General features: G+C 36.2%; 1 protein-coding gene across 5 annotated transcripts in view; it reads left to right on the top strand.

Annotated features, from left to right (window-relative positions):
- GRM8 (glutamate metabotropic receptor 8) overlaps positions 1 to 23,777 on the top strand; it is a 325,188-nt gene that overhangs the window by 254,558 nt on the left and 46,853 nt on the right. For all 5 annotated transcript variants that reach the window (XM_027679190.1, XM_027679195.1, XM_027679193.1 and 2 more), the window contains one exon: positions 1,295 to 1,431. In XM_027679190.1, the coding sequence (XP_027534991.1) occupies positions 1,295 to 1,431 (137 nt within the window). The remainder of the gene's footprint in view (positions 1 to 1,294; positions 1,432 to 23,777) is intronic.

Below are 23,777 nucleotides of genomic sequence, written 5' to 3'. Positions count from 1 at the left end.
CTGGATATCGGTTTTATATGAAAGCTGCTATACAAAGCAAGAGAACAAAATACTTTATGGGAGAGAGACAGACAGACATACAAGAAGTATTTATGTTGAAATTCTGGTGTGTATAGAATGCTGTTCCCACTTCTACTAGCTAGCTTCTACTTGATATGTATCTAGAATTCTGAGCTTTTTTTTTTTGCATTCTCTGGAAATCACTCACAGTAGACTCAGTACCTCTAGGTGCTACATTAGCATGTGTTATACTGTAGCAATTTACTATTAACCGGATAATCCTTTCATGGTTGTTTCCGTGGGGAAATATGAAAACATTGTGGAGTGCATTTTTTGGTGGTTTGGGTTTTTCTCTCAGTAAAGATTTAATATCCAGTCACTGAAATAAAACTTGAGTTTTTCTTTAATGGACCTTAACTATAAATATCATTCACCTATATTTATGAATGTGAGGAATGGGTGAAAATGACATTGTGTAGTTTTTGAAGATCTCTGTAGGAGTACAGATCCTTGATGTCACCTTGAGGGAATTCATCAAAATATGTTCTAATTTGGCTAACCTGGTTGCCAAGGTAGATATGTTGGTTTCAGTCTTTGAATGTTTCATTGATCGAACTAAGAACAGGGTGTTGTTTTATAACTTTTGACAGCTTCAGTAATGGCCCTTTCTGTCAGGCAGTGTCACGTATAGAGGAGAGAGCAATAAGCACAGTTGCTGTCCTTAATTCATTTTGATAAAACACTTTTACACAGGTGGTCAGTGCTAGAAACTTACCATATTACTGTGACCCAATTTAAACACTTGCATCCCAAGGTCTTTTATGAGTGTTGGCTCCTAAATTGATGATATTAATTTTATTTTAATACTTAACAGGGAAATTTTTAATGTAGTTTATTACAAGATTGCTATTTTGTACCTACTGCACTGTATACACATCCTGAAGTGCAAATATGCCTTTCTGCATGTCAAAAGGAATTTCTGCACTTCTGTTTTATCCCAGAATTTCCTAATGTTCTGGAATACACACACACAAAAAAACCCAACCTGCCAACCAGAAAAAAAATATTGCAAAAGATCATATTTTAAAATTATTTTCATGGAGTCATAGATAGGGTAGATTTTTGATGATGATAATAATAAACATTTTCTCTTTGTGAGTTTTTAATTTATTATCCTACTAGACTTGCACAATGAAGAACCTGATCAATCTCTAATTATTATTTTTCCTTTAACATATTTTTTTTTAAATTGCTCTAAAGGTATTTGTCCTAATTGCTTTTTAATTTTTTTCAGGGAGTGCTGGAACACCTGTTGTCTTCAATGAAAATGGAGATGCTCCTGGGCGCTATGATATTTTTCAATATCAAATCACCAACAAGAGTACAGAATACAAAGTAATTGGTCAGTGGAGTAATCAACTTCATCTAAATGTAAGTACACCATTTCCCACAGTATTCTTCTGGAGAAACTGGCTGCTCAAGGCTTGGATGGGTACACTGTTCACTGGGTAAAAAACTGGCTGGATGGCCAGGCCCAGTGAGTGGTGGTGAATGGAGTTACATCCAGCTGGTGGCCAGTCATTTGTGGAGTTACACCCAGCTGGTGGCTGGTCACCCCAGGACTCAGTACTGGGGCCAACTCTGTTTAATGTCTTTATCAATGAGCTGGAGGGGCTTGAGGGCACCCTCAATCAGTTTGCAGATGAGGCCCAAGTTGAGCAGGAGTGTTGATCTGCTGGAGGGTAGGAAGGCTCTACAGAGGGTTCTGGAAAGGCTGGATCGATGGGCTAGGGCCAATTGTAATTGATAAACAAGGTGAAGTGCTGATTCTGCTCTTAGGTCTCAACAACCCCATGCAGAGCTACAGGTTTGGGGCAGAGTGGTTGGAAAGTGGCCCAGAGGAAAAGGATCTGGCTGTGCTGGTCAACACACAGCTGAACATGAGCCAAGAGTGTGCCCAGGTGGCTAAGAAGGCTGATGGCATCCTGGGTTGTATCAGAAATAGTGTGGCCAGCAGGACCAAGGCAGTGATTGTCCTCCAGTACATGGCAGTGGTAAGGCTGCAGATCATAGAATCATAGAATCGCTAAAGTTGGAATAAATCTCTCAGGTCACTGAATGTCACCATTAATCTAACACTGCCAGGTCTACTACTAAACCATGTCTTCATGTGCCATATCTAGAAGTCTTTTAAATACCTTCAGGGATGGTGATTCCAACACTTCCCTGGGCAACCTGTTCCAGTGCTTGATGCTGCCCTGATGCAACTTGAGACCATTTCCTCTTGTCCTGTCACTTCTTACCAGTGAGAAAAGACTGACCCCAACCTATCCACAACTTCTTTTCATGTAGTTATCACTCTCTACAACTCCCTACTTTTAAATACTCCAAGAAACACATTGAGGTGCTGGATCATGTCCGGAGAAGGGCAAAGGAACTGGTGAAGGGTTCCAAGCTCAAGTATGAAGAAGAGGAGTTGAGGGAGCTGGGTTAATTAGTCTAGAGAAAATGAGGTCAGAGGGGCATTTATTGCTCTCTACAACTGTCTGAAAGAAACAAGTGACAGGACAAGTGAAAAAGGCCTCAAGTTGGGCCAGGGGAGGTTTACGTTGGATATTAGGAAAAATTTATTCCCTGAAAGAGTAGCCAAGCATTGCAACAGGCTTCCCACGGAAGTGGTTGAGTTACCATACCTGGAGGTATTTAAAAGACGTGTACATGTGGAACCTAGGGACGTGGTTTAGAGGTGAACTTTGCAGTGCTGGGTTAATGGCTGGACTTGATCTTAAAGGTCTTTTCTAATCTAAAGAATTCTGTACTGGTTTGATTATAATACTGGCAGTGAAGAATACTCAATTGAGTATTATGTTATTTTAAAACACTTAAAAATATTCTTCATTTATTCTCTGTTGGTTGGCAGAAGAAAGTTCTTCTGCTTTGTTCTTGAGAAGAGAGTAAAAGATAGCACAATAACCCCAAACAAATTCTTTATATATTAAAGTTGGATGGATGGATGTGTAGTTACCTACTCCTTCAAATGATATTTTAGAATCATTATATATCTGTTATTCCTCAGACTGATTAATAAGTTAGGCAGGGAAATAATAACTCATCCTTCAAAAAAAGGTATCAAGTGAAATGATGGGGACATGTATATTGCCCAGGTATTTCAAATAATATAAGAGGATGGAAAAGTATTTAGTAAAAGAGAAGTTTGAATTCCAACCAGTTCTGATCTAGTTAAAACACTGGGATGATGAACTACTGCAATAAAAATGTTTCTTAAATATAAAGGGAGAATTTGGTGCTTTTCTATACAAATAACTAGGATTTTTATTGTCCCTTATTACTTCACAGAAAAAGAAATAAAAGACATAACATACACAATCTTAGATGATGTTTCAAATTGCTGTCTTAATGTGTTCTGCAAGTTTGGGGAATGTTAAGTCCCACCTGTGCATGGAAGCATATTTGGTTTGAAAATCACCATCCCAATAGAATTCAGAGAATATAATATGCAATATTTTTATAACAGACAAGCATCAAGCTTTAACTTAAGAAGTTTTTGGGTCCAAGGCAGTTCTCTCTGTCAGAAGATGTTCTTCACGTGAAGAGAATAATGAGAAAAGCAAAATGAAATTTATCTGTTTCCTTATTAGCTATGCAATATTTACAGGTCTTACTTGAGTTATGTTAGCCATTTGGGTGGCTCTGCAAATGTACAATACCAAGTGTTGTTTTGCTAGTGGCTGATGCGAAGGGCAAGAGTGTGAATTGATGACTAGATCCAAGAAAGGGATTTTATGCAGTGACTTCAATCATACCACAAAAAGCAGGTTTCAAACATCTCTGGTTTTCTATGTGAGAGGTTCCTGATGAAGAGTAACAAAGACAGTGTAGCAAATATTTACAAATTATTCTCCTGTTGAAACTATTTTGCAATAATTATCTGAGTGCTGCCCACAATAACACATATGATAACTCCCCATTTTCAGCCAAAGCTGTTAAAACACTTTACCATAACTACCATTTAGTATCTATAACTACTTGGCAGGAACTCATTTATTTAATTATTTTGCCCAAATAGAAAAAAACCTACCAACAGAAACTGTGTGTAGCAGACTATGTGGCAGTGTTATTTCCCTTCGCTAACCTGATATCTGTCTGTTGAAAGGTGTGAAAAGAAAAAAAAGGTTCCACAAGTTTAAGGTTAATATTGAACATTAATTTCTGGAAAACCCTACAGTTAGATCCTTATCATAACTACTATGAAATACATTCCAGATCTTCATAATTGCTACATTTTTCTGTAAAGTTAGTGTTTATTAAATGAACTCAAAAACTGATACACAGATTTTGCACGAATGTTAGTACTAACATAGCACTTACGTAGTACTTGCTAAAAGCTACCTAAGAATTTGCTTCAATTTTAATTTCATTCCAATCTGCCTTTTTCTATCTCCCCTTAGACTGCTAAATTTTTCATTAAGCCTGTAGCTTTTCAGTCCCATTATTTCTGCCTCATATATGTGTACTTGAGGGAGTTCTCTGAAATATGATTAAATTGATGGCTACTCATACTATTGAAACCACACCATGCTAACCACATTGACCAAAATCTAACAGGAAAGGATTTATCTAAGAATGCATCTCATCAACTTTCATTGGAAATGGGTGTGTTAAGATGTTGTTTCCCTCTTTTTTCACCTCCATGATCTCACATGCTGGATGCAACTGGTTGTTCAAACTCGCAGGCAAGCTCTGTCTATTGTGTGGAGTTGTGGAGATGTGAATGGACTGGCAAACTGCTCCGTAGCAGCTGCTTCTGCTTCCAGCCTTGTGCCAGGGTCCTGCTCTTGTCCCACTGCTCCCCACTTTGCTGCGCACCCTCTGCTCACAGGGACTAGGGCAAGCAGGCATACAGGGCTCAGTCCCCCTGGGGACTGACAGGGCATTATTTCTTAAAGTTTGTTAGGGCTTGGGATGCTCAATGCTGGTTTTCATCGGTGTCTGCAGGTGCTGGTGCAGTAACAATGAAGAAGGAATTGTAAAAGTCCATTTCCATCTGTTTCTACGTTCACTAAACTTACTTAGAATGTGTTGATGGTAGTTCTGACAGATGATGATCTGCTGTGGCAAAGCTGTTTCCCACTCTCACTAGACAAAATATATTAAACCCAAATAATCTTTGTGGATGATTGTCAATACTCCAAATCATTATATTGCAAATTAGGTAGTGCTTTTGATTGCTAGTGAATCAGAGGGAACACAGTGGATGTTTTCATTAGTTTCTGTGAAAACATCTATATTTATTGAAAGCAAAACAGCATTAAGATGACAGAGCAATTTTTACCTTGCTGTTCTATAAGGGAGATGCTTTTAAAATATAATGCTTTTCCCACTGTATCCTTCTTTCTCCTGCAGTTTCCTCTTAATGAAGACACATGAAATTATAAGTTTTAGTGAATAATTATCAGTTAGATATCCTTTATAGATACTTCTACTCTGGTTTTTACAGATATTTCTTCCTCAAATTGTGTGGTAGCATGTTGTAGCTATGACGTGTTTATGACTGTATTTATCTATACAGCTGGTATTGTGCTTCAGAAAATTTATAATTTTTATTCATCTGTTTATTTTCTGTGACAGAAGAATAAATCATGAAAGTATCAGGTTTGTACTACAATTCAACCTTTGGAGCAATTAATGTAGCTAAGATTAGAATAAGTCTTGTATCTAAATAACTGAATATAAAAGGTTCCTTTTTGTATTTCTGATCTCCTAATATCCCTTCCTTTTCCTTTTCCTTAGGATGTTCTTTGATATTTTATATCTGGTTTTGGCGGCAGGTCTGTTGTGTGGGCTACTCATCTGGTAGCCAGCTCTGGTCCTGTTTCTGACCCCAACGCTCAGGATTCAGGGTTCCTCTGCTGATGTCTCCGGTTCCTCAAAGTTTTCACTGATGCTGCAGGGTCCTTGTGGTCAAGCTTCAGACTTGTTCCTTTCCTGGTACAGTGCTGGTTTTCCCTTTGGGCAGAAAGTGCTGACTCTGGCTAGATAAAGACTCTCTATCATGCTCCCTAAGGGGATCTTTCTCAGCAGGCTTCACCAGCTGCAGAGACCCTTGTATCTTTGATGCTGTTTTTTCCCTGTAGACTTCAGTAACATTAATGCTCTCCTTTAGGCCAACTGGCCTTTTAGATTTCATCTGAAGCAACTATAGCTTCCAGATATAGGAACTTCATGGTACTGATCAGTAGTACTCTTGCAATTCTTAAAAAACAAACACATGCGTGACAATGCTGAGATATACAGTAGAGAATATAAATTAAGAAGGAATAATTAACTTAAAAATTTAATTTTTGTGTGATTCTTGAGTTCAAATAAGGTATCTCAATCTTTGAAAGACACAAAGAAACTCTGAAAACAGGTATTTGGAAACGTCAAACTGTAATCTCAAAGAGCTGGCTGATTCTTTTAGTAAAGAGGTGTAAAGTCCTTTCACTCTCTAAGGTTTCCTGTCTTTAAGTGATCTTAATGTACTGGAAATAACCAGACCTCAAAAACCTTTAGTATCATTTTGAAGGAAAATATAATTGCCTTAGAACTTCTGATCATGGGCTACACATTAACTGTCAGGGTTTTCTGTTGTTTGCTTTCTTAATTTTCTTTTATTTTTCAATAGAAAAAGGCAACTTATTTTTCAAGAAACTCTGATAGTTAAAATCCTTTTTCCAAAAAAAAAATTCTGTTTTTTAGAATGAATAAAAATCCAGGCAAAGGTAGATGCTTCTGCAAAAGTTATGTTTTATTCATATTGCAACAGTATTTTGCATAGCAGGTCACACGTAAAAGTTCTCTACAAATATGTGGGCTTAGCAAATTTGAGCTCTCAACCATGTAATCTCTATACAAGGAAAGTTGTTAGAAACAAGCTTGCTTTTCCTGGCACTTATGGTTTGAAATCAAGTTCTTTTTATGATTAATAATGAATTCTCTCTTAGAAACTATGTTCTATATTGCATGTGTTGTAATAAGGGCTAAATTGAGATGTTGACTGATGGCTTTTGTCAGTGGTAGTAGATGGAAATAGTCCCAATCCTAAAGTTTTAATAACAAGTTTCTCGGTTCCTTTCCTTAGAAACGCATTCAGTTTGTTCTGGTTCATTTCTGAGTGACTTTTTTTCTCCTCTGAAGAACTTTCTATTTTTAAAGCTGAATGCCAGTTGGAAAAAGAAAAGTTGAAATGCTAAAGGATTTTAAAATCTTATATTTTGACTTTTTTTAAAAAAACCCACACCTTTTTAAATTCAGTCTGATACATTTTCAGGTTGCTTTTCAAGCTTGTACATTGCTTTGGTCTACCAAAATCTGTGTTTAAATATCCCAATATGAAAAATATGTAGATCCAAGTCCATATTCTTCCAAGTAGCAATTTTGATTCATGGGTCTTCAGGCAGACACAATTATTGATGCTTTCAAAATCATGCATTTAGCTGATACAGTTAAAATGCTTGAGTGGATATCCATTAATGTGATATTACTCCTTAAGGAAAAATCCAAAGCATATCAAATAAACTGTATGTTTCCCTGGAAATGTTCAAGACCAGATTAAATAGGGGCATGAGCAACCTGGTCTAGTGAAAGGTGTCCCTGTCCATGACAGGGCAGGTTGGGACTAAATGGTCTCTAAGGTTTTTTCCAACCCAGGCCAATCTATGATTTTATGTTCAAGTGAAAACAGTGACATTTTAAAAGGCAGAATTCACTTGTTTTTGTTTTGTTGTCTGTTTTGTTTTGGTTTGGGTTTTTTTTCCACCAGAACCCAAGAGTTCTGTTGAAAGACAAAAGAAATTTTGCAATAACATATTTTTAACATTCTTTTAAACATAATAAGGTGCATAAGCTTTCAGATTTATGGAGTGTATGCATTGAGGATATAAATGGCTCAGGGGCATCCATTTTTCTATAATGATCTTGATTTATGACTAAGTGAACCATAAATTAAAATTACACTTCTGTGATGAAGTATCAGAGAGACAGACATAATCATCAGCAGCCTTAAGCAGAGTGTTGGGTGAACTAGTAGAAATTGGGAACCCCATGTTGACAGAGAGCTTCCCCTCAGGCAACCAGATCACAAAGAGATTTGAATCAGTTTTTGATTTCTCTTCTTTTCTAGGACTCTTGTCTTGTATCTAATCCCAAAGGAAACCATCAACACTGAAATTAGTCAATTCTTTTTGGAAGTTACAGATTCAAAATGCATTAGTTTCCTTTCTAATGGTAAAGAAAATGACTCAAAAAGCTTCTGATGTTTTCTGTAACTGCACCAAATAAATTTCAAGCTTTGCTGTAGGCCACTATATTTCATTAAAGAAGCCAGAGAGCCTCTTTTTTTCCTGTAGTAACTATTATATAATTGATAGATGTTTTCAAATAGATGAACCTAAGCCCTTTTTAACAAAAGAACATAGTACAGTGAAATACATAACAGGAGCACTTAGTGCTGTATATGATTATATCTATAAACAAAATATGACAATCATATGGCCTGCAGGGTGTTCTTCTGCCCATATGTAATAGGGCAGTAAAGTTCAAACTTACACTCTATCCATGTTATCTGACTGAAAATTTTTGATGCTGGACTAAAAATATAACTCAATGAGACAAGCAAAAATGTTTTTAGTTTTTCTCAAAATTATATTGCCATCTTCCTTTAATCTACAGAGGGCTGAAAGTAGAAGAAGCTCTTGTGGTTTTTAGACTACTTAGGTTTTGCAAAGCTAGTCCTGCTCTTAGCACTGGTCAATAAGTATGGTTCAGAATTTGTTCCATTTTACTGTCAGTATCTTAGGTCAATATGAAAAATTGAACCAATGCCAAAAGAACCAATGCCAGACTGAAGGGATAAGTCAACAGTAGGCTACAGTAGTTGAAAAATGTAGACAAGACAGAAAAGTATAAGAAATGTGGAGTAAAATTAGGATTTTATGATTTTGAAAGGTTGCAGATTGTATTCATATAAAAAGCTTTGTAATGGAGAGGAAATAGGCTGAGAAAGCATTAAAAGATTTTCAGAAGTGCCCATAGTAGAACAGATGCTATTTCAGACACGACTGAAAACAGAACTTGGATTCAGAAGCAAATGAGCTTAGAAGAACCAAAGAATGACAATTTGTCTTCCTTCCAAAGTTTTTTACTTTGTTGGTCCTAAACGGCCTTTTTCTCCTCAGGCAACCAACTTCACTGATTCTCTGGAGAAAAAAAAAAAGGAAAATGGATAAAAGATAGCTACTAGAAAAATATCCTGAAATTTGATAACCATTTTTTCTTCATTAGAATGATACCAAATTGCCAATGAAACAGTTTCTGCTTGAGAGTTAGGATGAATAAGGATTTTTTCTCACCTTGTCAGGGTGAGTGAAAGTCAGGTTTCTCAAATGAAACATAGCGTTGCAGTTACATGCTTGGCTGTGAATTTGTCACAGAATTCTTGAGTGGATGGTAGATATTTTATAGCTTTTTATGATCATCCTTGGTAAGAAGTGGTATGATTAGAATGAATTGTCCTTTGAACAACCATAGCCAACAGGACCATGGAGTATTCTTGGTTTTTTCAATAAACCGGAAAGGAGGCCTTGTCATGCATGACAAATAAAATAAATCACTTGTGTTTTAAAATATTCTTTTCTCTTCTGCAGTAAAAACAAGTGTGCAGTGATAGAACAATAAAAAACCAGGAGCTTTTATATGCATTCCTGGAGAGTTCTGCATTCATATATGGTACTTCTGAGCTGGGTTAGCTGCTCCCCTGGTACAAGCTAATGTTATGACTTTTAGCATAGGCAGACAGCTACTGGGCATAGCAGGTAGTTTGGATTATGCATAGCTGGCAGCAATCTGTAGTGAATTGCTTTGTGAGGTAGCTGTGTAAAATGTGGAGTATGAGAACGTTTCTTCCCCAATCTCTTCCATCTTTCTCCTTTCTCCCCATAGAAATTTTTGTATATGTTGTAATTTGAAAAGTGAGCTGCCCTTTAAATCTTGAAGCAAAATGTTCATGCTTAAAAGCGAAAATGGTAGATTAAATTACTATAATTATTATTCGTTTTTGTTACATAATGAAAGTCTACTATTAAAAATCATTAAATGGAAAATGAGAGGGATTCTGTGGTCATGATATGATGAAAGAGAATAACTGGCAGTTAGCAGAACATTACTATATGATTATTTTTTCTATTTGCTTTGCTGTAATTTCTCTTCATCTTCCAATAGTATTATTTTAATTTCTTTAGGATAGTCATCTAATATTTATCCAGGATTTTTATCCTAATAAATCCCCAAACAATTTTTTTTTAATTATTTGAAGACAGGGAGTGAATTATTTTCTGCATTTTTCAAAATGGCATCACTGATTTTAGTGGTGATACTGTGTTAATACATCTTAAGGCAGGGAATGATTAGAATAGCTAATCTCACTGTAACTTCAGTTTGCACGAAATAGATTTAGTGTTGAATATGTCAATAGGATAGGCTGGAAATGACTGGATCAAATAGGGAGGATTGCAGTACTGTTTTTGGTAACTACAGGAATTCAAGCAAACCCCTACTTTATGGAAAGCTTAGGCATAAAGCTAGGCAACGGCTTTGGAATGGTTAACTGATCTGCATTGCCAGAGGCCATTGCAGCAAGGAACTCTCAGACTTTGTGATGTAATTCATCTGTTCTCTTCCCCAGTGCTATGAGCTTGTTGGCAGAACTGTGACTTCACTTGAAAAAGTAGAGTAGCTGGAGAGAGTCCAGTTGCAAGCAATCATAAAGATCAGCCGTCTAAACGTAGGCCTGTAGGAAACATTCAGGCAACCTAGGATTATTTAGTCTGAAGAAAACTACACTGAGAGGGGTTATGTTAACCTCTTTCAATACAGAAAAGATTATTCAGGAAAAGAACAAACTGTTAGGCATAGTTAATTTGACTGTTAGGAGAAGTAGTGGATTTGAATTACAGTGAGAGAGATCTAATGGAGACATGCTGGAAGATTCTAACCGAGCACTGGGCTGCCTTGGGAGGCTGAACAATCTCCAGCGCTATGGGCCGTTTGGAGCAGGTGAGCTGTACAGGCTGAATTTGCGTAAGAATTCAGAGGCAGACACATCTCCTTCAGCCATCACTTCTTAAGTTTTCTGGCTTTCATTTGTTTGATGGGTTTGGTCCGCTAATAATCCCCTCAAAGGCAATGTCCTGTATGCCTTGAGCAAATGCTGGGAGGGATACAAGCAACTGGACTTCTACACTTGAAGTTTTGTGAGTAAATACAAGACTGTCTATATTTTTAGTAAGAGCTCTGGAAGAAAGCTAGATTTATCGGTTTATAAACTTGGTTACTTATTTAGGATCTTTTTTTGCTTCAGGTTGTGCATCAAGGTAAGGACAGCTTTTCCATAAATCCTTTGAAAGTTTTTCATTCACATATAGGTCTCCAAATTGGACTTCGTTTTTCATATACCGGGTGCTTAATATTTTGCAAGCTGATTTGAGTTCCTTTAAGTGTATGTGGAAAACAGTTTACTATTGTGGCAGTGATAATTTCTTTTACTTAGACCTTCTTTCCCTAGCACTTCTTAGAGAAGCATTTTCCTTGTAGACAAAAGCAGAAACTTGTTCAATTTAGTCACATAGAGTATATTTTCTAGACACGCTTCTGCTCTTTACCGGTTTCCTTTGGACTTCCCATTTGATTCTCCTTCAAAGTAAAACACAGTGATCTAACCTTCAGAAAGTGTTCTGGCTGAAGTCTCGCTTGTGCAGAGTACGGCAGAAACATCATTTCATATGTTCATGAGCCCAGAGCAGAGGGGAAAGATTATTGTATCTATCCATGTTTCTCTGGATGGCATTTACCCCTTTTGCAACAGTATGACATCGGTTCAGTATATCATAATCTACTAAAGCCCTGAGATCTCTTTTTCTGCTGAAGAGCTGCTATCTCCCTGTCCTTCCTGACCCATAATGTACTGTTAGTTGTCCCAGTTAAACTGGATGCTTCATTTTTTCAGACTCCATGGTATCATTTGGAATAAGAGTCCTGACCTTCAGCATAGCTTGAACCGTTTCCAGTGTTACTGCCCAAATTTGATCACCATACACTCTATTTTATCATCCAAATTGAATGAGTGGTTATTACAGGTATTAAATAATAGCAGACTAAGAATAGACTTTTCCGGGCCACACCCTGAGTCATCCCTTCCCTTCTGTCAGTAAATCAACTACAAATTTCATCTTTCCACAGCTTTTTAATATAATTTGCACCTAGCCTTTAGGGGCTAGATCTGTTTCAATAGGTTGCTTATGACTGAGAGTGTAATTTGAGGTGGCGTCAAAAATCTTTCTAATGTTAAGATAAATGACACCTGGCTGCTTGCCTCTCATCCATGCTTCCTGTTACTGTCTCACTGAAGGAAAAGTGACAGCTCATTGTTGACAGATCCCTTTTGACTGTTATTTTTCTTGTTTGTTTTCTCTAAGTTTTTGAAATGTGTTTGCTTATTTCTTTCTGTATTTTTCTGGGAATTCAAGTTAAACTGAATGATTGATAATTCCCTGGATTTTTCTTTCCCCCTCTTTTCTGAGTGTAAGTACTAGGCTTCCTATTTGCAAATTCTCCATACTTCCCCATAAAGTGTCAAAAGCTTTCTATCTCAGCTCTGTATAAATTGTAGAATAAATCTCAATATGTTCAGTCCACATGAAAGCCCCTGACTTCATTTCATTTTCAACATATTTGTCTCTTTCCTTAGTAAGAAGGATTTTTGGTTTTGTTTCTGTTTTTTAACCTCCCCTGACTAAATGTGCTCTGTGGCACTTTCTCTAACTTAAACTTCTTCCTCATGCTTGTTTTTGTACCTTCCAGATCACCAAGTCTCTCCACAGAATTTTCAATTTAATTATTGACTCTTCATTTTAAGCAGCAGCACAGACTTGGCAGTGAGAGCTCTTCCCCTGCTGCTATAAATCTCAGTATAAAACACAGTCTGTTTTCTGTCTGTTCTGAACTAGTTCAGACTTGCACTTCTTTTTTATGCGGTTTTGTTACCCGGCTGGAACTATGTTCCGGTTCCAGTGTGACTTTATTTTGTTTATCTAGCGTTGAAAATTCAAAATTATTACAATGAAAAGATCTGATACATGATATTATAGTGGGAAACCATCTTAAAGTAGTGTCAAAACGTACGTCTTGGTGTTTAGGATTTTGAAGTGCTTCAGGGTAGAATGTATTACACATATTAACAGTTTTTTTGTCTTAGAAACAGGTTAGACAAATATGTCAGGAACAGTTCAGATATAGTTACTCTTTTCTTGAGACACAGAAATAAGCTCGATCCCTACATTTCATCTGAGCTTGTCTGTACCTCTGTCACACTCAATGAAGGTTGCTGAGGCGAGGGCAACTTTTCTCAAAATTTCAAGTGCTTCACTTTGCAGAAACACTGCTTAGAAGCTGAGAAACATAGGATATTCCAGCTCTGTTTTATGTTATTGTTTGAGAGACCATTGATGAAGCTAGCGCCTTTGTGCTATCTGTCTTGCTGCTGCTCATGCTTGAATGGAAAGCTCAAGAAATAGATGCAAAATTACCCCATTCTTTTCTTTCAGTTCCCTTATTAAAAATATTTTTTGGTAATATTTCCTCAAAAAGCCACAGTTTGGAGGTGTGCTGTGGCTGCTGACTATCATGCAGATCAGTGTTGCCTTGTTGGTTTTAGCATGTTTTGTTCTGTATTCTGCCAATACACTGCTCTCCTTTACCTTATGGTTTGACTGTGAATTGTTTAGGATTGAGACCATAATTTTTTCTTGCAGATTTGTATAGTCCTTAGTGCAACTGAGGTCTTGGTCTGTGAGCAGTGTGGGAATAAAAAGAATATATTATCTGTGTGTTGGTATTACTTTGTAGGAAAGGCTGTGCAGTTTGGAATTAAGAAGCATTCATTTTAGAGTTTCATATACACAGTGCCTTTTGCTCAGATCAAGATATAGGAAATAAATTAAACCATTGAAAAATAATGAGGTAAGATTAAAACTAAAACCCATCAGCATCTTTTTTTCATACTGAACTGGGGCTTTTTATGATTGACTAATTTCTAGTTTTAAAGTAATTGAATATTAAAGACAACAAAAAGAGTGACAGGTCATCTCCTTAAGAAATAATAAATATAAGTAAGGGCCATGAACTTGTTAGCATAACAGCACTGAAGCTACTGGACTGACCTAAATCTGCTGAAGGTCTAGCCTGTACAATTTTTACAGGCCATTATGAAGGAGTTTGGGGGCAACAGCTTCTTTTCTTGACAAACTTATCATTTAACCAATACAATAAATAAGGCATGCCATGGTGGATTTTTTTTTTCATTAAACAATGGGATTTACTAAATGACTTAGTCTTAAAAGTAAAAAAAAAATCTGTTTTAAATTTCTTTAAAGTCAAATGGCAACTGTGCTTGACCCCCTGTGTTCCTTCTGTTTACTCTGAGCTGTGAATAGGGGAGAATTTGAGCACCATTGGGATTGAAAAGCATCTGACAGACTGGAGGGAAGTATAGTAACTATTGAGCATTGGGCTTGGGAAAAGCCAACTCTAACTTAGGTAACTGTAGCTAAAAGCAGTGGATTTGAGAGGGAGCATCATTAAGAAATGCAACTAAGCTATTAAACTAGTGATGGGCCTTGGGCAGAACTGAGGAGATTCTCCAGGCACAAAGAAAGTGATGTAAAGAACTCTACGCCAGAACTAGGCTTCTTCTCTTTCTCAAAGCACTAAATTTTTTAAGGTATGCTTGCAGGCTATTTCTGCATCATCAGCTGCAGGAAATAAAAAGTACTTCCAAGCATTATGGTTCAAATGGCTTTAGTACTAGAGACTGTCAAAACTAATCAGCTGACAAAAAAGGGTGATGGTGAAAGATTTTGTCTTAAAAAAAACCATTTATTTAAAAAATCTAAATCTGACAAGATTTTTTGTGTTTTGTTTGTTTTTAATTTGAGTGGTTTTGAACATATTTAATTATATAGGCAAAGTTATGGTACAGTCTGCTTTTGGTAGCATATAATGACTTCAATCCCTGTGTGTACATGATGAGTTTTATTTAAAAGTGCTCATTAAATTCTCTCCAAGTGCATGTCAGGGACATGTAATGGCAGTGAAGTCCTCTAGGTAGGGATACATCATAGAGATTGTCTATGTGAATGTGGTCTGCATAAAGATTAACTTTAGTAACCCGATTTGCAGTCTGATCCATTGATAAAAATGATGTGTTTTCAAAATATACAAAGTAAACCATTGAAAACTCTTTCAAAAAATCTGAATTCTGCTGATGTAATATTGAATAGGATATTTCCGTGGTGGTGTACTTTTCTTTGTTTGGATTTAACTGTGAGGTTTTTTTGTCTCATTTGTAGAGAGGCTATCTCCGGAAACAGGTGCTTGAAAATTAATTGTAATTTATGCTTTCCATAAAGCAAAAAAATGTTGTATATATTGAATAGAAGTGCCTAGTAGATTGCTGTAAAATTCCATGCGGTGGAATTAGTTACACAGTGTAGTAACAGTAACTGTGCACTTTGTGCTAGTCTACTCCCTAAACCATATGAGAATAAAATGATGTTTCTCAGGTACTCCATTTGCATTAATGTTTGCTGTTTGGCAAATTGAAGAAGAAAATAGCAGCTCCTCCTATTCTTGTATCAAGAGTCTGCTATGGTCAGCACTTCTGTAGCCCATCGGTACAACCCAAACCACCAGAGAAGAGTAAAAGTAAAAAAAATAAAAACTAAAATTTATCCTAAACCATATCAAGATTGGGGTTTAAAGTCTGCATAGTGCTGATAAACACTCTCTAGTTTAGATTACCACAGTGTGTTCCTCTATGTAACTATTCAGCAGTCCTGAATTATATGACTTAATTAGTGGGGTTGGTTTCTCTGAAGTAAAATTACAGCATCGGTATCAGCCCACTAAATAACATACCTGCATTAATAAAGTAAGGCTATCATTTAACATTTACTGTTTATGAGAATAAGAAATTTTTTATTTTTTTATACTGTTGTTTTTATTTTTATGTATTACCTCACAGCATCCTTCCCTTTAATTATTTTGCCCTAGATGAAAATGTCTTGTTAATATGTCCAGAATACTAAAAATAATTCCAGAGATTGGTGATATTGCAATTCTGGAAACTGCAGATGACAGGAAAGATTTTGACATGCTGAGGAAGCATAGAATTATTATGTTTCTGTTATTAATTATTTGAAAAAATATTGTTTAACTCTAAAAGTAAAAGTTATTTTAGTAGTTTTCTAAAATATAAGTCCCCGCTGGGCAAAAAACCTTCTAGACCTGAGTGATGGACATCAGCTATATTTCTACTTGAACTTTTTAGTCACATTTAAACTTAAGCATCTCCACTTCTCCTGTCTGCATGACAGCTTCTTTCCAGTCAACCGAAAAGCTGAGATGCAAGCAGGTCAAATAACTTGCCTAAGTTCACTGAGAGAGTCAGACTGTATCAGAGCTACATAGACTAAGTCTAAGCTTAGAGACCAAAGCTGCACCGCTAATAACATCACCTTCCTTCCTTCCTGTAGTCCAGGACATTTTATATCATACTTGCATATAAATAATTATGCATACATACATGTAAATAGATATTCAAGTGAAAATAACATTAAATTTAACCATTTTTCCTTTAAAGAAGCTGTGAGATAGAGATAATAAGTGGTTTTCCTAGGAGGAACTTTGGGCAGGTGCATTCACAGTTAGGAGAAATCTAGCTTCCGTTTGGGTTCTAACAACAACCTGTACTTCTGACCCTAAAGAAAATGAGAATTATTTGTCTTGTAGTATTTCAGACAGATCCTTTAATAGTCAATGCACCTGATCAAGCTTCTCAGACTCCTTTTCAAACTGATATTAGACTGCAGTAATTTTTAACCAGTACATGCTAAACCCAAAGTTATAATCCCATGTTCTTTGCAAAAGTCTTGGGATGTCTATGCCTGAAATTCCAGAAAATGACACCTCAGCTGCTAGGAAAAACATCTGTATGGGGTGAATGATGTAAAAAATTTACAGCAATTATGGCAAATTTGGTAATGATAGTGATTTTATACTGGCATGACAATTTGGAGTCATTCTAAGTTGGGGTTTTTTTGGTGGTTTTTCTGTTTGTTTGGGGTTTTTTGTTTGTTTGTTTGGTTTTTATTTTGTTTTATTTTAATTTAAAATACATTTTTTGTCATTGACTTATTTCCTTTCTGCACATGCCCACCTAAACACTGGTAAGTATAGCCAGCTTTTCTCTAGAGAGATAAATCTGTCTGGAAGACTGAATGCAATAATCATTATGTTTAGATGCATAATGAATTCATTTTAGTTGAACCGGTTTCAATTTAATTTTTTCTGATGGTTCAGATGACTTGATTGGACAAGGTACATTAAAAACTTCAACTTTTACTGTGAAAATAAGCATGCTAGACAATTAAAAAAGCTAAATATTAGATTAAATTACCTTAATTCACTCACTTGCTATGCTCCTTTGATGAACATTTTTGTCAGAAGGTAAATACTTCCAAGAACTTGAGACAGAAATAAGAAAAATCCTTGTGATAGCCCGAGGTGAAATTTCAGCTCTTTGTCATTTTTATTACTAAGAATCTGAATATCTATTAAAATTCATACAAATTTATATGTAAGAGTCTTGATGTTTCAAAAGTCTTGGCTGACTACAAAATAGGATGCTTGTCTGCTCCCAGAGCTCTTGCAAATACCACTTGTGTTCCTCTGTCCAGAACTCATGTAATTCTATTTGTTACAATAATATCCTTAAATACATATTTTTCATTATTTTTAATAAATGTCTGGTTTTGAGGTAAGATTTGAAAAATGAAAATTCCTGCAAGTGATAATGTAGCATAATCAGAAACATTTAAATATTACCCACCCAATGTCCTCTGAAATAAAGTCTCTGAAGGCTGTCCAGGTGTCTTTGTATTGTTCATCAGTTCCTGAATTAAGTAAGTTTTTCCATGGTAATGAAGAATGGAAAACAGAGTGGTTTTGTGCACATAAATTGGACACATGATTCAGAAATTATATTTGACCTATTAATAGCATTTTTTGATGAGTTTCCTCCAGTTGCTGAGGGCATTGCTAAATGAATGAATTGCTTGATTGTTCGAAGAACATAGGTGCCAGAAATGTGAATGTGCTACTCATACTGTACCATGTAAATCTCATATTGTTTTAGCCCAGTTCTTACGTCATTAATTTTTAGCATTATTATTAGATATTAGAGGGAATTGTGTTTGTAATGTTCATGAAGGCCAGAGGTGTTTACTTCATTTTGATATGAAATGACATTTCGTCTGTATTTGAAGGCTTTAGTGAACTGTGAATCTTAGTCCTGCACGTTAAAGAAAATTTTAGCTCCATCAGGCAAATATCTCATTTACAGTTGATTTTTATGTCTGTTGAAATAGCAATGAAGCCACTCTCTTTTTGTCTGATGATGCATTTCATAGAAAATGAATACGTGTCCTAGAGACATGTTGTCATACTATTTCTGATGTTTTCACTCTGATAAGCATTGGAATAGTAGAAAATGGAAACAGATCTTAGGGAAATGTGAGGTACTTCATGATAGCACATCAGTCTATCAGACACTTTCTAAATTCAGAGAAGATACTCAAAATTAATAATAATACTTAAACTATTATGAATAATAGATACAGAGCTAGGCTATCCCAGTCCAAGTGACTTAGATGAGTTCAGATACATTTAGTAATGAATTTTGCCTTGTCATGTATCATACTGTAGTGAACAGCAGTTAGATGACACACAAAAATTAGGGTGACAAAATAAGTCTTCTAGAAACCATGTTTACACAAGGCTACTTAACAATCTGAGACTTGCTCAGCCTTGGCAAGGTCTGAGAAGTATAAAGAGTGCTACAGACCAAATCATTAAAAGCTGAAGAAACGCAGAACTTCTTAATTCTTTTTCAGTGGCAAAAAGCCCCTTCTTTTCTGTCTTTTTTCTGTCCGGCTTTGGCCTCTTGATTCCGAAAAACTCAGTTCGAAAGATTGCTCAGACACTTTTTTTTCTTTAAGCAGCAAGGTATTTGTTTATTCAACGTTGGGAACAAGCCAGCCCACGCTGGACAAACTTGCTCAACTTGAAAGTGCAAAAGCAAGCTATTTTATACACTTTAGATATATGGTTACACCATTTAACATACATATTAATAAGCAGGCTAGTCTCTGGGCGGAGTCTTTCCAGACATGCACAGTCTTCTACTGTGGGGGTCTTCTCCTCTGGTGGTTGCCATGGACGTCTTCCTCAATTTGACCTCTTCAATTAGGTGACCTGAATTCTTCAAGCTTGCAAAATCCTGGCTCTGGGCCTTCTAGATCTTACTCAAACATCTAGTTTACCTAATTTATTACTGTGCATGTACTATTCCTATTCTTTCTATCATAAGGCCTTTGGTCCAGTGAGCAGAACAGAACATGATACTAACCAGTGCTCCTAAAATGTTCTTCCAGCAAAACAGGTATTGGGGTTTCTTAGCAGGCCAAGATATCTCAGTTAACTTTTTTAGGCCTGGCTCCTGTTTCACTCTTTGTCAGTTTCTTTCTCCCATGAGAATCTTTGCAAATGTGTGCCTAAAATTAATTTGCCCTGAAGTTAGTTTTTGAACTTTTAGATCACGCTGGGTCAGGTTTTCCAAAGTATTTAGATTATGAAAACCGGACATGGAAGCATAGTGGGATTTTCCAAAGCACCTGAACAGATAAGGCACTTAACTGTCATTTAAATTAATTAACTCTATTAAGTTTCCCTTCGCACTTTTGAAATTTCCACCACTAAGTGTTTATATCTATATATAAAATTATGATTTTCTGAAGAGGCTGAGCATCCAGCAACTCCCTTTAAAGTTTGGATATTACAAGTTTTCAGTAGTTCTGGAAATTATACAATGTCTCTGGTTCTATGTCCCCAAATGATCCTCCTTCTTTTTCTTGTTTCTTAACAGTTTCTAATGTCATTTATTGTCTAAAGTTAATATCAGAGAAGAAGTGGGATCAGTAGTACTGGCACATAAAGAGAGAAAAAGAATTACATGAGTGCATCTTCTGCATGGGTTCTAGAATCTGGGACCCTTGATATATACATTCAGTATTCGAAGAAACTAGTAGAACTTTAAGACCATTGTAATTGTGTCTTGTACTGGATTTACTTTTTACTTTTATATTACGCAAAATGATAGATCACAAATACATTACAATCAAAGACTGCTGCAGTCTGTGGAGAGCTGGGAGTGCACCAGATGATCAAAAGTAGTATGACTTTTCAGTTATTAACTACTACATATACAGAAACCCCTGACAGACCTGTTCAGGAGTAATAAAAGCACACCGTGCTCACTCTGAGGTATAGTTTCCTCTGCCCTATACTCTGCCTCTACTACAGTATTGTCGAAATAGCAGTCTGAGGGTGTACACACATTAGCATTTTAGTTTCAAACAAGAGTCTGCTTTTGAAATTAATCTACTGATTATTCCCCCATCACACTTGCTCATAGTGGTGTGGGTCTTGGGCCTTGTGAACTGGATTGCTTTTGGCTGAAATGAAAACAGGATATGCTTTCCAGAGGGACATTTATTCTTTGTTAATCACTACCAGTGTTCAATTCACTGAACTACATGAAAATTAGGTCAAAACAACCTTCTTCCGCAGACTCTAATTTCAAATACAGACCAATGTTAACGTCAAGCCCTCAGTTAACACCTTTGCTCTGCTGGTTGGTTCTTACCATGCCACATTACTTATTAATGTAACTATAAACTGAATTGTCAGATAGTTGTGTTCATGTGAGAATCCCATCTTTCCACCCACTTCCAGAGTTAAAATCCTACAATACCAGAATTTTCTCAGATATGCAGGTATATTAAAGGGATTTCCAATTTCAAACACTGGACAATGTTTCCTGGGAATATATCTTCTCTTTCTTCTGAAAAATAAAATGAAATAAAAAGCTCATTAGCGAGAACTCATAACATTTTTCTTAAGAGCTTTTTGAGAAATGTAGGTCACCCTAAATATGTTGTTTTGCTTAGAAAAGTAATCCAGACAATACAGATTGTACAACATAGCTTTTATAGCTTGTACAATCCACCTACCCTAGCCATTCATTCTGGTTATTCTCTACATTTAGAATTTTTTATGCTTTAAGAGTCCATTCTTTTTTGAATTGTTCTATCAGTAACCAGCTAATAGGGCTTATATTAATAATTAATTTATTAGGAAAAAAAGTTTCTTTATCCAGTGAATTTTCCAACATTCATAACTTTATATTTCCATGCTGGAAATTATATGTTTTGTAGTTTATGTCTCACATGTACTGTAATTAAAAACCTAATATGAGTCTTTACCAGTGAGCTTCAGAAATAGGAATTTATTATCAGTTGTTGCCAATGGGATGGAGATCCTGAGACACTGAAGTTTTGCCAACTAGGAAGAGCTTTTAAGCATAATTTTAGTCAATTAAAATACTGTCAAGATAGAAGTATGCAAAATCATAAATAGCTGTAAAATAAAAGGATTTTCTTTCTTCTCTCTCCTTCTCTTTTTTTTTTTTTTAATTAAGGTAGATACTCCAAAAGACAAAAAGGAATTCTTTGAACTTATATAAGCCATGGATTCACAATACAGTAAATGTGACTTTAGGATGCTTAATGCCAGATAAGAAGCACTGTAGCCTTATGGTATTAGATGCTGATCTGGTACAAACTCACTTTACTAGTTCAAATGTGTTTAAAAATTGGACACCTTAGCTTTATCCTGTCAGGTTTTCTGTTAAATGAGATATTGCCTGTCCATGCCATTCTAAATTTATGCTGGATAAGGTGTTGTCTGCTCTCCTGGTGATTCTGTATTTTGTGTTATAATCTGGCAAATACATAGTACTGTTCTTTTCTGTTATCCCAAATTTATCCAGAGATCTGGATTAATGAACATTACCTACTGTTGCCCCCCTTATCTTAGTATGCGACTAAATCACAAACTTTATATTTATTCTCCTAGCAACAATGTGAAGGAGAATCTGTCTTTCCTATCACACTGATTTCATCACAACATGTTTTCTCTCATATCTAGTAGATGAAACAGCAGGGGTTATGCGGGCTTTGAGAATTTCAGTGATTAAAACCTGGACATTGTAACAGAGGTGGACATTTTCTTAGCATGTCAAATGCTCTGCTGGAGCTCTATCGAAACTGTTTCATGCAGTACTGGGTTATTCTTGTGGGTTTTAGGAAACTAATTGCTTAAATGACTTCCTTTTCCATAGCCACCAGACAAGTATTTTGTGTTATCATCACAGCCCTTGATATGAAATCTTGTGTGGCTTCAGGACCAATCCACTCCCACTGAAGTCCTTGATAACTCTGAGGGTTCACAGAGCTGGTTGTAGGAGCGTTTCTTGTCTCCTCGTTACTGTGTGGTCCCTTTTTTGCCCCTTCGAGTGGAGAATAATAGTGAGGCACAGAAGAGACAAAGAGCCTCTCTGCTTGTTGCAGCTTCATTCACCCTGCACAGTGCTGTAACTGGTGCTCTGGCTCTCTCAAGAAGGCAAGTAATGCTGGCAATGCTACATTGTGATTTCCTCTCAAATCTGTTAAAAATTTCTGGAAAAATAAACTTTAAAGGCTAAAATTATCCCTTTTGGTAAACTGTCCTCATTCTGTCCTCCTCCAGAAGAAACTAAAAACATTCCTGTCTGAAGTTTTGTTACTGCTGTTCCACTTAAAACCTCCAAATGAAACAACAGTGCTAAGTACTTAATAGGCAAGAACAAGGAAAGTCCTTTGTCCTTGAGAGCTCACCACCTAAGAAAGCAATGAAAGGTGAGGCCTGGGAGCAGCATGAAGTGATTCTGGTGCCTAAAACCGGCTCTTTACTCCATGCATTGCTCTGGTTCACTCAGTTTGACCTCTGCATAACATGTTTTTACTAAGGGTAGGCTAAGGACAGCTGGAATAAAGCAAAGTGAGAATTTAAAGTAGGAAATGCTTTGAATCCACGAGTTTCATATTCAGATTTTGTTTGTAGAGCATGCAGGAAGAATAGATAAGTAGATGAAAAAAAAAGTATATTTTGTTCATGTGCTGCTGTGGAGAAAGCTGGGATTTATAAAACAAGAGTGCATTGTTCTGTGCTACAAAAGGATCCCCGGACTTTTTATATCAGGAGAACTAAAGCAGTAGTCATGATACCTTTTTCCCTATTATTATTCAGAAAGCAGTATATACTCATTTTAGTCTTCTAGAAATGTACACAAAACACTTGAGCATTTCAAGACTTGAAAGGTGGAAAAGTAAAGGTATCCACATTTGTGGAAGAGGTGGCATCACACATCTTTTTTTCTGGCACTCTTTGTCAGCTGATGCAAGGAGATTTTAATCCATTTCTTTACCGTACCAGAAATTTCTCTGAAGCTCACATAGCCTTATTTTGTAATTAAATGTTTGAGAACTACTGATATTTATATTTGCATGTGATTAACTTTTAAAGCACTGCGTACAGGGCTTTTTGCTTTTAAACTAGCCTGGAGTCAATAAATATCTTTACAGATGTCAATTTGGTCAGCAGTAAAGAGGTAAATAGAAACTAATGACACTCATCAAGCTTGTGGCATGAATGATTTATTGGACACA

Source organism: Neopelma chrysocephalum, unplaced genomic scaffold (genome assembly GCF_003984885.1).
Source record: "Neopelma chrysocephalum unplaced genomic scaffold, ASM398488v2 Primary Assembly neopelma1_45, whole genome shotgun sequence".
Classification (NCBI taxonomy): Eukaryota; Metazoa; Chordata; class Aves; order Passeriformes; family Pipridae; genus Neopelma; species Neopelma chrysocephalum.
The sequence above is the reverse complement of the archived record's forward strand: the minus strand, read 5'-3'. Positions and strand labels throughout refer to the sequence as shown.